This window comes from Phocoena phocoena, chromosome 15, assembly GCF_963924675.1.
Source record: "Phocoena phocoena chromosome 15, mPhoPho1.1, whole genome shotgun sequence".
In the NCBI taxonomy this organism is placed as follows: domain Eukaryota; kingdom Metazoa; phylum Chordata; class Mammalia; order Artiodactyla; family Phocoenidae; genus Phocoena; species Phocoena phocoena.
The window spans coordinates 83,009,992-83,027,638 of record NC_089233.1 but is presented as its reverse complement, the minus strand read 5'-3'; the positions used below and the strand labels follow the sequence as shown (position 1 = coordinate 83,027,638).

The 17,647-nt window shown below is 45.5% G+C and overlaps 1 protein-coding gene across 1 annotated transcript in view; it reads right to left on the bottom strand.

The window, feature by feature from the left end:
* Positions 1–423: 423 nt before the first annotated feature.
* Positions 424–17,647, bottom strand: part of RAB22A (RAB22A, member RAS oncogene family) — a 45,522-nt gene continuing 28,298 nt past the window's right edge. Inside the window, exons 3-7 of the mRNA XM_065892555.1 lie at positions 14,740–14,821; positions 6,103–6,174; positions 5,905–6,011; positions 5,165–5,274; positions 424–521 (exon numbers count right to left, since the gene is read on the bottom strand). Of these exons, the coding sequence (XP_065748627.1) occupies positions 424–521; positions 5,165–5,274; positions 5,905–6,011; positions 6,103–6,174; positions 14,740–14,821 (469 nt within the window). The remainder of the gene's footprint in view (positions 522–5,164; positions 5,275–5,904; positions 6,012–6,102; positions 6,175–14,739; positions 14,822–17,647) is intronic.

Sequence of the window (17,647 nt, the reverse complement as noted above, 5' to 3'; positions counted from 1 at the left end):
GTATCATGGGTACCAATGGGAAACCAAGGAAATGATAATCTCCACAAGGTCTTTTTCTTCCCTTAAGAACCACAAAAGTGCTAATTTTCCCTTTACAAATGTTACATAAACTCTTGATTACAAAACTACTCAACAATTTAGTCCTACCATCCATACGATCATACACTCCTTCTCAGCAAGGTCAAAAGCCTATGATGAAGTCCCTTTGTACACCAGAGATTCTTTACAGAAGAGAAGTCCACAGACTGAAATATTATTGCTGCAGTCTCCAAAGAGGAAACAGAACCGGTCAATTCCTGTGAATCCTTGTTGCCCGAAGAAGATACAAGACCGGCGAGGCGACCCCTGGCGACAGGGCTCCAGCCCTCCCGCTAACTTTCAGGACCACCTACTTCACCGTTGAGCCTGGAGGCCGAGGCTCAGTCAGCAGCAGCTCCGTTTTGGCTCCGAAGGCTGTCTTCGGAGTTTGAAGCCCTTTCCACCGGAAGGCGGGTTGGCGTCAGTGGATGGAATTCTTCGACCTGAACCAAGAGGACAGGAGGGAAGGGAATGAGCTTTCACATTCTCAATCTGTTCATTCCATTTTGCAGATGCAATTTGACAGGTTTCATTAAAATTTAAAAAGTTGAAAAAACTTCTAATTCTGGAAGACTTTTAGATTTACAGAAAAGCTGCAAAGATAACACAGAGCACTGCTGTATCCCCCTCACCCAGTTTCCCCTGATTTTGGTATCTTATAGTATTACCATGGGATTTGGCAAAATGAAGAACTCGACACTGGAACATCACAACCCCAGACTTTTGTCAGATGCCATCAGTTTTCCCACTAATGTCCTGTTTCTGTTCCAGGGTCCAAAGAAGGGTATCACATGGCGTTTAGTACAATTTTTTTTAACTAAAAAAATTACATGTTAAAAAAACTGCATCAGAATGTGCCTGTCCCTCTGTCTCGTGGCAGAGGCCACCTTCCAGAGACAGGTGTGTGCAGACATGCACAGTACACACACGCTCTTAAAACCAGCGCAGGAGCAAATACTGTTTCACGTAATATATCCTGGGGATTGTTCCGCCAGAGCGTTCTTTTAAATAGCTCTGTGATACCGCATTGTATGGATGTACCGTTCTTTATCCCCTATTGATAGATCTTTAAGTCTGTTTCCAGTATTTTGATGTTTTTAAAAACAATGCAAAGACTGTGTTTGTAAACCCATGAGTGCATGTGTGGGATAAATTAACAGGCGTGGAAGAGCCAGGTCACGCGATTCTACTCCCGGGTATTTATCTGACACCGACACTGTATTCCCAGTGTCTATCTAGCACAAATGCAAGAAGGACGTGCAATTTCAGCTTTGACAGATGCTGCCAAATTGCTCTCTGAAGAGGCTGTGCCACTTCATTCTCCTACCAACAATGCATGAGAATGAACAGGTTTCACTTTACTGCTCTGTGAATCGTAACGTCAATTTCGAGAGCAGCCTTAAATCACCCATCCACCTGCCTCACTGATAACTCCAGGGCTGCTTCCTGTACAAAGGCTTTCCTGAAACCCTCCCACTTCCTAACTCTGTCCAATATCTCAGATGCTAAAATCGAGTCAGGAGCCAGAAGCAAGGTACTACACATTTGTTTACGCAACCATCTCCATTAGCTCCCTCTAATGAGGCCCAAAGCTCTTCAAGGGAAGAGATCTCCAGCTTTATGTTTCCAGTATCTATTTAGCATAGCACCTGGCACCGAGGTATTTTGAAAACACGAAGGAACTGACACCTGCATCTCCGGCATTAATGAGGCTGAGCGGGAATCTGCCGGCTCTCAGGTCCTCGGGTGCCCAACCTGAAGCCTCTGGCACATCCAGCAGCCTGCAAATCAGGGGTTGGGGAGGGAGAGGGCAGAACACAGCATGGTGCCCTCATGGCTAGGAAGCATCCTCCAGTATGTCCTACAAGCACTTTCAAACGCCTATATGCACTGCTGTGAATACAATGCAAATTTATTTAAAAGCTTCACTGACTCTTCTTGTCATTCCTTATTTCTCAATAAATGGATACTGAAAACACAGCTGGTATTAGAGCCATCTCTGAAATATTTTTAGAAGAATGCAGAGGAGAACACCTTCGTGACCTGAGAATAGGCAAGGATTTCTTAAACAGGAGCCCCAAAATGCTAACCATATGGGAAAATAAGGATAAATTGGATTACATTAAGATTAAAAGCTCCAATTTACTAAAGCAGTTGATTCAAAGATGAAAGTCAATGGACTTTCCTGGTGGCGCAGTGGTTAAGAATCCGCCTGCCAATGCAGGGGACACGGGTTCGAGCCCTGGTCCGGGAAGATCCCACATGCCGCGGAGCAGCAAAGCCCATGTGCCTCAACTACTGAGCCTGCGCTCTAGAGCCCACGAGCCACAGCTACTGAGCCCGCGTGCCACAACTACTGAAGCCTGCGCGCCTAGAGCCCGTGCTCCGCAACAAGAGAAGCCACTGCAATGAGAAGCCCGCACACCGCAACGAACAGTAGCCCCCGTTTGCTGCAGCTAGAGAAAGCCTGTGCGCAGCAACGAAGACCCAACACAGCCGTAAATAAACAAACAAATTAATTAATTAAAAAAAATGAAAGCCAAGGCACACAGTGCATCTCTCTAATAGACATAATCAACAATGGACTCATAGTCAAAATAAACTATAAACACTAAGATAAAGGCAGATAAACCCAACAGGAAAATTGGCAAAACTACACAAAAGAGAGTATCTAGATATCATAAAAATGTAAACAGACATCGGAAAGGTGCTCGACTTCATTCACTGCCATAGGTGCAGGTCACTACCCTGCCCCTCCGCGTCGGGGTGACTGGGGTTCGCAGACCCCACTGGTGTCCGTGCCAATATAACCACCCTGAAGACTGTTTGACAGTAAACTTGTGCTCAACGCACGCATACCTGAAGACTCAGCCATCCTTCTCCTGGGTATAAACAGACCCAAGAAAAATGTGTACCTGTCGTGTACACGCTGGACATGAAGCAGAATGTTCACAGAGGTTCTACTTGTCATAGCTCGAAACTGGACATACTACCCAAACGCCCATCCACACTGTGGGTATCCCTGGCCGCGCCCGCCCTAGCACACACACTCTGTCGATGAGGATGAACTGCGCACGAATCTACCAAATGTGACGTAGAGCTAAAGACGCCAGACACAAGAGAGTAAACCCAGCATGTGTTAAAAAGCATAAAATATAAAAACAGGCAAAACAGGAAGAGTCAGTGGTCAGGATGGTGCCTCCCCGGGTGGGGAGTCGGGGAGGAAGGCTGCTGGGACGCTGCTGGGTCTTGAAGTGAGTGCCGATTACAGGAGTCTACACAGTCCGTGATCATGCCTGGAGCTTTATATTTATACTTCTGATATGAGCACTTCTCAGCATGTATATTAGACTTTAATAAAAAGCTAGCAACCAGGCACTGTGCTAATGCAATTTTACAACAGCCCAGTAAATAATAAACTCGATTTGCATCTCCTTGAATTTTTCTAATGTTTTGAGCGTGCGTCTTTACTTCTCGCAGTTAAGATGAGTATGCGCGGGCCGGTTTTAGACAGGAATTCTCATTATTGGTACAATTCACCACTTTCCTGCTCTTTAACACTGCTGGAGTAAAGAACACTTTATAAAGAAACAGTGATAATTTTAGCACTCATGACACCACACACTTAGATATTTCAGCTTGAACTGTGAAAAATTCCCGACGGGCTTCGCACTGCCTTTCAAGAATGCATCTGGGTAACTGCTATTTACAATCTGGGAAAACGATAAATATCGCGACTCTTCAACGCTGGAAGGAAGGGGCTGGACTAGAGCTTGCACACCAGCCTCTACCAGCCGCGTCCCAGGGAGCAGACAGGCCCGGCAGGCCTGCACGGTGTTCTGAAAATATTTGAATAAGTGGCCAGATCTAAAGAGTGTGACATGTCACATAAAATTCAGATCTCTGGTTCTCGGAACAAACTAAAAACATCAAAAAACAATAACACCGAAAATAACCCCAACAATTGAGCAGCCAAGGGCCTAAATCCCAGTGCAGTCCACCTCCTGGAGCTGGGCCTGCCCTTGCAAGCTGTCAGGGTCACCAGGGCTTTCTGCAGCCCCCCAGGTCTCAGCGCTTGCCCCAGGCCTGCTCCTCTGTTGGGCCGTCCCTGCCCGGCCCCGGTGGCTCCTCCTCTACATGTTGGCCAAGGGCCCTTCCACTTCTCTCAGACCTCCCCCAAAGGATGGATCTTAATGAATAAGTTCACTGTGCTTTGCTGGCTTTCTCCTGTCCTCCAAAGGGAAGTCTGACCTGTTCAGTTAACATGAACCCCAGGGCTCTGCACACCTGCTCTGTCAGGTCTCAGCTTCAGTATCGCCTCCTCAGAGAAGCCTTCCCCGACCGCTTGCAGAAAACTCTTTCACTTCATCCTATGCTATTTTCTTCCTATCACTGCTCATCATCTGAAAGGACCTCACTTATTTGTGTGTTCACTGTCTCTCCCACAGTGGAACGTGCACCCCAGGCCAGCAGGGGCAGACCCCATCTTGTTCGCCGCTGCCTCCCCCGAGCCTGGAACGGTTCTCAACGAATATACTGATGAATCTGAACGAAATGAATAAACAGATACAATCTGTGGAGGACCCCAAAGGCACGCAGCAGCCTCTCTCCTACCTAGTGCCATCCTATTAACACTTCTGGAAAGGGAAAGAGGAGGGGTGGGAAAAAGTGGTCTTACGTTTCACTAGCGAGTGCCTAGTATTAATTTTTGAGGGCTTTCTTATAGTGGAATTACACACGCATTTCATTTCCCTTTACTTTGTTCATTTTCAATGACTCTGGACAACTAACTGAAACGCATTTGAAGAGAGCGGGAGAGAGGACAGCTTCTAGGGCCTCTAGGCCCTGCACACCCCTTACTCAGCACAACATTCTAGAAGGGCTACAGTCATCAGGCAGCAGCCCTGCAGCACTTACAGCATGATACGAAAACCCACCGCCACTCTTACATTCTCAAATCTCATTCCACTGAGAACAGTACCAGAGACTAGACCACTCTACGTAAGGAGGAAAGTCTACCCGGCGAGACACTTCTGTTTTCAGTTGCTCTGCACAGAGGAAACCCGTAAGGCACAGAGATACTCACTAATTTCTATAAAGAGTTCGTTTATGTTTATCGCGTTTTTTGCGCTGGTCTCTACAAAAATTGCATGGATGGAGTCGGCGTAGTCCTTAGCATCTCTCTCCATGACCTCTCTGGAAGGCAACGGATTGCAAATCAGAAATTCTGCCCATCAAGAGCTTAATGTGATCCCCACCTACCCAGTAATTAACCAGATTTATGATGATAAAGGATGTCACGAATGGCTGGTGAATGAGCCCTGACACCGTGGTCCTCCCAATTACACCACTCCTACGGTTAAAGAAAACAGAACAGAAAAGAACTCGGGACTACTAGCAATGCATCCAATGGAATGGCCAGAGAATCACCGGGGTTTCTTTTCCCCTCAAAGTAGAGCCCTTGCTTGGGGAATCGTGGAAGTGGTCCAGAGAAACTGCCAATAAACGTGCTTTCCTTAAAATATCCTTCCCCATTCAGGTATCCTATGTCATGAGAGCTGAGGGCTACACTAATCCCAGATAATGTCAAGTATGATGCAAATGACGTTTAAATATATTACACAACTGTCTCGATATATAATCTAATTAGCTCCAAATGTCTGAACTCTTAAATTTTAGTTTGAAACTTCAGGACTCCAACCAAACAACAGAAAGGAATTTTTCAATGTCAGAGATAAAATAAAAGCAAGAGTCTTATATTGGCTATTGCTCTGTAAGAAAAGGAACACATAATCAGCCCCGTAATCTCCCGTTCTAATAACTTACCTTACGTCGATAAGATCACACTTATTTCCTGCAATGGCAACTACAATATTGGGTGGGCCGTGCTGTCGAAGCTCTTTTACCCAATTCTTTAATGTTGAAAATGTCTCCTGTAACACAGAGGAGGAAAGCAACTGGGGATATAAGCAACCAAAACAGAGTTTTCAAAATAGTCTAAAGAAAACGGTATATAAGTCTTACTTCTTTTGTGATATCATAAACAATTATAGCTGCAGCCGAGCCGCGATAGTACATTGGCGCTAAGGCACGAAACTGCAGAGAAGAGGGAAAAATAAAAAACAAAATTGGGAAAACTGGTTAAATATGTTTTTTACTAGACTTTTAACCCCATTATCCCTGCACAAAAGGTAATCTTTCTCTTAATCCAAAGAAGATGACATGATGCTTTAAAGCAAATGAACCAGTAAATTACCAAAGGCAAAACCTTTTAATGTAACACTGAAATGCCTCTCAGAAGGTAGTTTAGAATACATTTTTATAGGAATTAAATATGGTGCTATAAACAATTGTTTCAGCTAAAAAGGCTTCTTAATTGAACTCAATGTTATAATTCCCAAATTCATTTGTTCAATAGTCCTTTAAACTTTGGCTTCCCAAACTATCAAAGAGATAAAAATAATGCTGTAAATAGTTCTCCAGAGAAGCGGCTGCATTTGGGTGTTGAAAAGGTAACGCTGTAACCTACATGCTGATTGTGCTACAGAAATGAGTACACATTTACATTCACCACTTGGATGAGCCTGTAACTCGCTTTTTTGGTAACTTCCACACACGTGGCAATTCCCAAATGCAGGTACATATCTCATTTCATTTACATGAATTTAACTCTGTGTGCAGGGCTCCTTCCCACCAATCACCTCCCTGCCCCAATACAATAGGGAGGGAAGAGAAGGAAAGGGAGAGTAATAACAATTTAAAGAGCGAGGCTGATTTAGTGGGCAATTTCTCGTGATAGAGTGTGAGATGGAAAATGGGAAGCTCTCTCTCCAGTCAACCCTGGTTCCTGGGCATCTGTGTGAGCACCTTGCTCAGTGAATGTGATGCCAGTGTTGAAAGACAAGACTCTTATCTACGCTTGACCTTTGTCTTACACCCTGACTTTGAAACCTGATCCCTACATATGATGTGAGAGATACCACTGGACTCCCCCTCTGGCTCTCTGTTCTGTGGTTTCCCCGCAAAACACAGGTAGGAACTGCCATCAGAAGTGAGCATCTGAATACATTCCATATACAGAATTACAGACTCCACAACTTCTTACCCAATGACTTAACCTTTGGCTTTTAAACTTTCATGCTAATTTGAGTTTTATAAATGAAAGTAAAATTATGACTGTAAACTCCGTGAGGAAGAGAACATGTCTATTTAGTACCCCATTTTATCTCTGGGCCAGGTGCCTGGCACACTGTAGTAAGCCAGAAAGAAGTGGGGAATAAGGGAATAAGAACTGTTTAGGTGCAGGAGGAGGTCAAACTAAATGCCAAACCCAGATGACCATCCATGTGAAGTTTTACTAGTCTCAGTGAGAAAGATCCCTGCTTCTGGGGTCAAAGCCTGATAACCTCCAATAAAATATGTTAAGTTTTAGAGAAGAAAAAACACCACTAATAATAAAACCTGTAAGCAACTTTAAGGAAACCAGATTATTAGGTAGAAAAGATTCTGGATTGTCTTTCATGGGGTGAGAGTCACAGGAGCAAAGGCAATGACATTAGCTTTCATTTTTGATGCATTGTTCTGGCAACATGCTTTACAAGATTGTTGGTTTTTTGGCTTTGTTTTCTTTGTTTGTTTTTTGCATTTAAATTTGTAAGGTAAAATTCATTTAGAGAAGTGCAAAGATCTTAAGTTTGATAAAAGGTCTTAAGTTTTGGTAAAACAATAAATGTGTATGTATACAACCACGTAAACACCATTCCACTGAGATATAAAACGTTTGTATCAACATGGAAAGTTCCCTAATGCTCTTCTTTTCACGCCCCTTCTTTATCTTTGAATACCCAAGTCTATTTTATTGATATAACCACAATGGTTTTCTCTTGCTTAAGATCCGCATAGAATATCCTCTTCCATTCTCTTATTTTCAAGCAATCTCTGGGTTTACATTTAAGGGAATCCTTTTATAACCAGCACTTTGTTAGATCCTGACTTTTGATCCAATCTGACAACCTCTGCCTTTTAAGTGGAATGTTTAGTTCCTTTACATTTAATGTACTTACCGATATATTTGGTTTTTACTAATATTAGGTCTACCACTTTGCTGTTTGCTTTATATTTGTTCCATTAAAAAAAAGAAAACCCTGTTCTTCCTTTCTTCCCTTCTTTTGCATTAACTATTTTTTAGTATTCAATTTTAACTTATTAATTTGTCCATTGGCTTTTTAGTTATACCTTCCTGTATGACTTTTTAAGTGGCTGCTCTTGTAACTACAATATACATTCCTCACAGTTGACGTAGAGTTTAAAATGCACCACCTCGGGCTTCCCTGGTGGTGCAGTGGTTGAGAGTCCGCCTGCCGATGCAGGGGACACGGGTTTGTGCCCTGGTGCGGGAGGATCCCACATGCCGCGGAGCGGCATGAGCCATGGCTGCTGAGCCTGCGCGTCTGGAGCCTGTGCTCCGCAACTGGAGAGGCCACAGTGGTGAGAGGCCTGTGTACCGCAAAAAAAAAAAAAAAAAAAGGCACCACCTCATGTAAAAGATCAGAACCTTGCAAGATTTGTTTTATCCCACTGTCCTTTGTGCTGTCAAATATTTTAAAGCTATGTGATGACCCACACAATCCAATATTATAATGTTTGCATTAAATAGCCAGTAGTCTCTTAAATAAGAAAAAAGACAGATTTTTATATTTACTGTTTCTAGTGGTTATTATTTCTTCCTACGGATCTGAGTTACCATCTAGTGTCATTTCCTCTAGCCCGAGAACCGTTCTGGGACCGCTGCTGCTAAATCGTCTCTGCTTTTCTTCTTCTAACAGTGTCATGACTTTGACTTCATATTTTAAAGATAATTTTGGCACTTTAAAGATACACTGCTCCACTGTCTCCTGGCCTCCACTGACTCTGTGGGAAGCTGGCCCTCATTCATACTGTTGTGTCCCGCACATAATGTGTCTATACTATTATCTCTGGCTGCTTTCAAGATCTGTCTCTTTAACTTTGGTTTTCAGCAGTTTGATTATGATGGAACTAGATGTGGTTTTCTTTGTACCTATGAGTTTGCTAAACTTTTGGATTTGTGAGTTGATATATTCCACAAAATTTGGGAAATTTTCAGCCATTATTTCTCAAAATATCTTTTCTTTCTGTCTCCTTCCCCTCTTTTTACAACTTCTGGGTCTCAAGTTACACATATGTTAGATTGTTTGAATTTGTCCCTATGGTACTAAGACTATGTTCCTATTCTTCCACTCTTTGTTCTTTTGTTTTGTCACTTACCCAGTGGACTTTTCATCTTAAATACTACAGTTTTCAGTTTTAGCATTTCCGTCTGATTATTAGTTGCCATTCTGTGTAAGATTCCCCATCTGTAGTTAAGTAGATTATGACTACTTTTCCTAAAAAAAAAAAAAAAAGACTACTTTTCCTTTAAATCTCTGAACATTTCTAAACCATCTGGTTTCCATTATCTTCTCTGAAGAGTGTTAAAACACTGGCTAATCACCCTGAGATTGGTTTTACACATGGTTAGGGTGGGTCTACTTGGGTCTCTACTCTTAAGACATGGCCCTTCAGAAGTTTCAAGGGAAGTCCAACGTGTTTATCAATCCCCCCGAACAGGGCAGGACTGGACTTTCCTGTGATGAGCAGCAGCTGAATCTCTGCCCCGGCTTGTCCCCCCTCCAGCTGTTGGCTTCCGTTGGGTCTCTTAGTGTCGCCCCTGTGCAGTCACAATCTGGGGGTTAAGCGAAGCCTTGAAGGGAATTTACAAGCAGATTTTGGGGGCTTCCCTCCTTGTTGGATCCATCTTTTCTGGGATTTGCCTCCTTCTTTCCCAGCTGCTCTAGCAACCTTCAACTCTGTCCTCAAATACTGCAAGCTAAGAAGACAGCCTTTCTGCTGGAGTCCTAGCTACCCTGTGCTGCATGGTCTGGGGAGTGCCCTCTGGGGAAAAGCCATGAAAATGTGAGTCTCACTCAATGTCGTTCCCTTTTCAGTCCCCAAACTGCATCTGGTTGCTTGGCAGTACCTTCAGAGAGTTGTTTAATGTTTTGTCCAGACTTTATACATAATAGTTCTCTGTGGGAGGGTTAGTCTGTTACAAGCCACTCTACCATTACTGACACTGAAACTCTTTCCATGTCCTTTTGGTGTAAAGAAAGAAGGCGGCAGCTTAAAAAGAGACTAAAGGGACGTCCGCACAGCTCTGCTCCCAATCTGGCTCTAGATCAGGGGTTGGCAAACTTCTTTCTGGAAGGGACTAGGCAGTAAACATTTTGGGCCTTGAGGGTCATATGATCTCTGTCGCAACTCCTCAGCTCTATTACGGAAGCATGAAAGTAGCCATAGACAATATGTAAACAAATAAGCATGGCTGTGTTCTGATAAAACGGGAAGCAAGCTGGATTTGGCCTGTGGGCCACAGTGTGGACCCTGGCTCTAGATATTAAGCCACTACACGTTTTCCTGATTTCAGACACGAGAACAACTCCTATGTGGCTCCTGTGACAGTGGATGAGTCCGTGTCTTCCTGGTGCTCTGCCCTCTAGAAACAGTCATTAGGAGAAACCACAGTAAGATTCAGGGCCATAAACCTTCAAGGACTGGATGCAGTGTCTATTAGACTTTGGTTAGAAGCTTTCTTTTACACGATCACAGACAGATGGCAAGTAATTGAAATGCTGCTGCTACAGTTACGGTGTATTTCTGATATGGACTTGAGGTGCATGTCTGAGCAGGGGCTGGGTCTGTCTCCATGCTTCTGCAGGAGTCCCTGTTAGTGAAGGGTGATTGGTGGGAAAAGATCACTTAAAACGAATTCATTTAGGATAGCAAATAGGAATGAAAAGGTTTGACAAAGGCTCTATCTTGAGAAAAAAAATTATGAAAACGAGTTTCATTTTATCTGATACTAGAAAAAACTTAGGTTTATTATTGCAGCCAGGAGCTGGTTCCTGAATGAACACTGAGTCAGCTGATCGAGAACTTGGCTGTGATTCTTCTGATAAAGCCATATGCTGGCACAATGTGATATCTATCTTTCATTTCACGTTTGCCTTTCCTAGTCCTATCATAAAAAAGGAACTTTTACAAAATATCTGAGGCCTCCGCCCGTTTTCCCTAGGCCTCTCAACCTTCTGATACACAGACCATTGCCTTCTGAAGCACTTATGTCATCATTCTGATCAGCAGTTTCTCCTCACTTAATGTAACAAAGCCCTCAGCGTCCATGGCTTCGCATGACATCTGCGAAGTTCTCCAAAATCACTCTCATTGACTTAATGAAATTACTTTGCAACCAACTGTCACTGGACCATCAGAAAGATGATTCATCTGTGAAAACGCGAGGGTCGAGTGGGGAGGATGTTTGAATGGTCAGTTCATCGTAAAGGGGTGCCATTTTACGATGACTTTTGGTTCCATGATAAATGTCATCACTATAGAGAACTGAATAATAAATATGCAAATATCAGAAATGTATAACTTGAGGCATGCAATACTCACATGGTAAAACTAGGCAGAGGATCTGTTCCTCCTTACCTGTGCCAAAGTAGGGCTGCCAATCACCTGATCTAAATCCACTGGCATCAATCTGTGTGCCAGGGGCTGAGCGCACAGACATGAGGACGGTCCCTGCCCCCAAGGAGCTCACAGTCTAACGGAAGATAAACAAGTAAGGAAACGGGGGACAATCCCACGGATGTGGGCAATCGCAAAGACTATTCAGGATCCGAAGAGATACACTAAAGAGTTCAGCTGCTAATCGGTCCTCCCAATATCTGAGCGTCAACCCCAGGTCAGGCTCTGTGCTGGGCCCTGGGAATACGACGCCGTGGTCCTGGCTCTCACAGTTCACAGTCTGTGGGGACAGCCTGTCAGGAAGAGTGTGTAGACAGATATCTAATTACAATTTGGAATGAGGGTCCTGAGGGAAATGAATAAAGGGCAGCGACGGAGAATGAGCTGGGGTCGTGCTTAGGTGCAGAGGGGTTAGGGAAAACTGTGAAGGTGTGACATGGAACTTGAGACGAAAAGGCTGGTAAGGAGCCAGCTGGCCAGGCTCCGAGTAGAGGGAAGAGAGAGTTCCAGTACGAGAAACAGCGTGTGTGAAGGCCTGGTTCTGGAGAGTCTGAGGAACTGAGCGGAGGCAGCGGGCTGGAGCTCAGCGGGTGAGAGCGTGGACGGACCGGGAGGGCCCCGGAGAACAGGTGGAACAGGCCATGCAGGGCTGTGCAGGCCAGTGGGCAGGGCGTGGCTCCCAGGAGAGGGGCAGTGGGCAGTCACTGAAGGGCAGTAAGTGGGAGGATAAGGTACTAAGTGGGGCTGGGAAAGGAGAAGGCAGGAAGACCAGTTCAAAGGTGAAAGGAATTCTCAGGTGAGAGTTAAAGGTGGCGGAGAGCAGAGAGCTGGCAGTGGAGACAGGGAGAACCGAGCGGATCTGAGGTGCATTAGAAGTCGGAGCTGTCGGGACACGCGGTCTCGCCGACGTGGCAGGCTGACGGGGAGTGGGTCAAGGAGAGCCTTCGCGTTCACGCCTGAGCACAGCAGGCACGTGGCCAGCTGAGGACTGTGGGGGTGGTGAGGAAAGCTCCCTGGGCGACATCAGACGTGAGCTCCGAAGGCTGAGCACGCGCTCTCTAGGCTCACAGAGGGAGGGGGGTATTCTGAGCAGAGGGGAGGCAAGCCATGGGTGTGAGGGTGTGGACTGGCCTGGCGCACCACAGAAGCCTATGCAGCTTGGTCTTGGAGGATGAATTGGTGGGAGGAGGTGAAGGTGGAGAGTCAGGCCGAGGTGGGCACGGTCCGGGCCCTAAAGGCTGTGCCCAGGACAAGCGGGAAGGACAAGCTCACACATGCGCCCTGGAGGATCCTCACAGCATTTCAAACAGCTTGTGGTTAGCTGTCAGATGTTTCGCTCTTCTTAAACCCTGTGATCTGGCAACAACCAGCTGGAGTGAGGGCTCACTGCAGGCACCCCTCTCCTGAGGGTCTCCTCGGCGCGGGGCTCTGATGGGCGGGCCTTCCGGGCCCTCTGGGCTCATCTACATTCCCTGCGCGAGCCCCTGGATGGTTCAGTGATCTAGCTCCAGGTAGGGGTGAGGCAGATTTGCATCTCAGGGCAACTACTCCTGGTGCAGAATCAATTAGAAATGGGGAAACGAGAGGCATGCAGACCAGCTAATTACAAAACTTCACAGAATCCTGCTGTTATGGTAGCAGTAAGAGAGAGGCATAAACCCTTGTGTTATTCTTTTTTTATGTTCTGGAAAGGAGAGATGTTACATATCACCATGTCTACCAGGACAGGCTCTGATTCAAAGCATAATGGAATCTATAGCATAGCATGTGCTTTATAATGAGGGTTTTGCTGTGTCATCAAATATATGGGAGGGGGTAACTTGGGATTCAGTGAAAGGGCACATATATTACTTGTACGAAGAGCCACGAGTTCGTGGCTAATAGGCTAGATGCCAGGGCTGTGGCAATGGATATATTCAGGAACACTGTGTGGCAAGCAGCCCTTCTGAAGGACAGCAGAGTGATGGTTAGCAAAAGCCTACCCCTGCTGGAGACGCACAGCCCAAACAACGTAGGAGCAGCGGGGACCGGAGACTTAGCAGATGCATCTAAGATGAGGAAATGGACACAGGGTGTGATATCCAGCATTAAAAAAACAGAAGAAACCAAACAGAGCAAACTTTAGACACTAAATCTGTACAAAATGTATGCTGTCTACGTCTAGGACAACAGTAATGGTTTGCTGGGTTTTCCTCCACGTGTCCGTGATGATTCTTGTCAGGTTTTACACCATTTGCGGTATCTACGTCGTCTCAGATAAGACTGTGAGGACAGACTATTTCTCCTGATTACTTCTTCTATAAGAGCTTAAGGTAGCACTGTGCATCCATCACATGTTCTTGTTTTGATAATACTGTTTGAAAACAACATTAAACAGCAGCTGAATAATGGGGTAGCTGCCAGACACACCTCAACAGGGAAATGAGACTCTGGGCCCAGAGGGAAAACGAGGTGGCAGCAGCGTCTGGTCCCCTCCCCGCCTTCCCACCCCGTCCGATTTGGGCGGGCTTTGCCAAATGCCATTCTGCACGGTGATGCCGTGCTCCTGGCCCCAGCTCTGGTCCAGGCCCTTCCTGAGGCAGACGACCACCTTGGACAACTTCATCATCAGGCGTTTATCAAGCACCTATTGCACGGCACTGTGTTAGCTCATCCATTTCACTTAAATCTCAAACTTTATATGCTGTAAAGTTCCCTCCTTAGCTTTTAAAAGGCGACTATAAATGAGATGTGCTTAACTCTCCCTTTCTACCATTAATTCTTTTATATCTTTGCTAGAGGATGGAGCCCCAAATTACACACAATACTCTGAGCAGGGTTTTATCAGGCTTGTTACTCAGCGTTTAATTGAAGACACTAAAAAGTATAAAAATGTCCTCAGTGCCCATATCACTTTCTCCATCGGTGGACTCTGTGGTTCTAATTGAAAAGAAAAAGGCTGGCCCACGCAAATGGAAAGACGTGTCTCCAGCGCAGAGAAGTGAGGTGAGTGACGTGAAATGACAGGAACTGGCGGTTTTGTTGGAGCTTTAATTTGGGCCTCAGAAAAACACATAGTGAATTAGAGTGACTTACTCGTTCTTGTCCAGCTGTATCCCAGATTAGGAATTTATGTAGCTCATTCTGGTACTGGACGGTCTTGGTCATAAAAGATGCCCTGTAAAGAGAGACCTAAATGATCAGAATACAATTATTTAGAGCGCGTCGCCAGCCCCAGCGGGAAACACCACTTAGACTTCACGTTCAAACTCCCGCTCCACACTACATGCTAATCGGGGTCCTCTCTGGAGTATTTACGAGATGCTCAGATGCTGGCTGCACATTCTGTGTCAAAATAAAGTGTCAGGCATATCTGCCCAACACAAAGGAAGGGTTCTTTGGCTTGTGACTGCCTGAGCTCCATATCAAAAGAACCAAGAGGTAATTCGATAATCCAGATATTAGCCTCCCTTGTAATATACAGAAGCTGTTCTTTAAAAAGATGGCACCGTGGGAAAACTTTTGTAAAAAAAACTGTGTCCAGGAAATCAGTGTGCTTATAAGCACTAGGCCACTTAGGTGTGTCCTCACCCATTCCTAAACCACACGACCACATACAGAGCCAGTGTAATACTAGACTTAATAAAACTAAGATGCCAAACAAGAAGCAGGAAGACAGCCGGTACCTCTGTGTTTCAGTAACAAGCAGCCCCTGGGTGGTCCTGATGGGCCGCATCAGGCCTCAGGGGCCGCCCCAGCCCTCCGTGGGGAAAGGAATGCTGATGTGCAGGTCTCACTGCTCTCTGTGAGGCGCCACTCTGCCCAGAGGCCTGTGAAGGCAGGGGCTGGGGCTTTCTGGAGAATCTGTGCGCGGCTGTGGTGGCCCAGAACACACGCCTGGACCCTCTAGGGGCTCCTGGCTAAAGGTTCAGAAGTCCTGCCCTGGGCCTGTGCTCGGCTCCAATGCTACCCTCTACTCCCCATCTCACCCAGGAAGCTCCCTCCTGGGAAGCCCTTTCTCTCCCAGTCTCCTCAGTGCATCCGAGTCTGGCTCAAGAACCCAGAGATGATTATGTCTTCCTTCCCACTGAATAAGCCTTCTGGGGCCAAGGGTCAAGCTGTACTCTTGGAGTCCTAGCCTAATCATCCTAATCAGACAACCAACTCAATGGCTGGACATCTTCAAATGTGCTGGAGCTGAAATATCCTTGAGATTCAAGTAACAGAGACATAATCTGCAAGAAAGTTCAAGCTGAAATCGATAGAATGACTTTCTGAAGTATTACTGAGCTTAGATAAGTATCAGAATCCTAGGTTTAAAACTTAAACTCTGATACAATGAATTCCTAGTAATATTTATATACATTTATGGTTTAGCAAGCAGCCACCAAAACAGTGACTGTGATGAGGAAGGGGGAGTGAGCCAGGAAGCAAGATCACATTTATTGGGCCGCGGCTACTTGGTATCTCCTTAAGGGAAGTTTACCCCGTGCTGTCCTTAGTAAAGTGCTTTAGGCACAGAAGGTGCTCAATAAATGCTTATCATGTCAAGAACTTCTGGCAACTCAGCATGATTAAATCAAGATATGCACCATGATTTCTCACTTTAGGAAAGATCTAAGCATGCAAAAAGCCTTATTTACTGTGAAGATTAAATGATATGATGTACGTGAAGGCGCTTTGCAAATTGTAAAGTACTATCCCTATACAAAATATTATTACTATTGTTATTATTGTTATTTAAAGGCAGCTGCAGGAAATGTTTTAGTTTAGACTCTGCAATTAGTCCTAAGAGCATGCAAGTCAACTCTCCATCAATTATGGCTGTGGTGTTAGCTGTAAGAGTGACAACAGACACCTGTTAACAGAGCCACTGCATCCAACACATCCAACAAGAGAAGAACAAGAGAGAAATATGCTTTAAGTAGAGAAAAAGCTGAGAAAGATATATACAACAATTAAAAGGAAATGTTTCATTATTAGATCTGAATTCACCGAAATCCAACCAACCTGCCAACCGTTTCCCTTGTAATGAAAGCACAGATTCATTACTCAGACAGGAGGAGAAAAGACAAAATGGCAGCTGCAATGCAGGGATCTAAAAGGATTAAACCCAACTTCCTGTCTGTGACCCATGGCCATCCTTCCACCTCTCCCCCATGGTCACTCTCAAGACAACTCCTTCCCATCTGCACTGAGGTCCTGTCACGTCCAAAGCTCTCTACTTAGGTCTCCTTGGATCTACACATCTGTTGGCCTCTTGTCCTTTTATCGCCAGCATCACTCGCCACACTGTGCCAGTTCTTTAGGAAGCTTGCCTGTCCTTCTGTCTCAACTACCTGGAAAAGCCTCTCTCCCTGATTCCTCCGCAGAGAGGTGGGGTGGCTGCCTTGCTGGAAGAAAGTCACAGAGCTGTGAGGACCGGTGTGAAGACTGTCCTACTTCAGCTGAACCCATCCAGGCCTCTCATTCCACACAGCAACGATCCCGCACTCCTATGACTCTTTTCCAGCTCCCAACCACTGCCCGAGACCCCTCTTTCCTGGGCAACAGCTTGTTTCGGCCTTCTCAGAGAAGACAGAGGTTATAAGCCCAAAGTTTCCCCACATGTTCCCCCATCAACCATCCCAACTTGAGAAGAAACACATTTCCATTCACACCAGCTATGGTTTCCACTTTTCTGCCTCTGCTGAGTCAGAGATGTCTTGTCTTCGATTCACCCATCATCACTGCTCTCATCATGGTCCCAGCACACCCTGCCTGGGCCACTGCAGTCATCGAACTGGTCTCCTCCTCCCAGACTCAAATCCTCCCAGTTGTTCTGTTTCTACCTTCATGATGACTGTTCCTTTTCCTTGAATGCTTTCCTCCCTGGCCAAATGCTCCTCAGGTTTTAGGTCTTAGCTCAGCTGCCAACCATCACAAAAATCTGTGTGGTCCACCCAAGCCAGGCAGCTTTGCACCCCAACTTCACCCTGCAACACACACATCATCCCATTTGTCT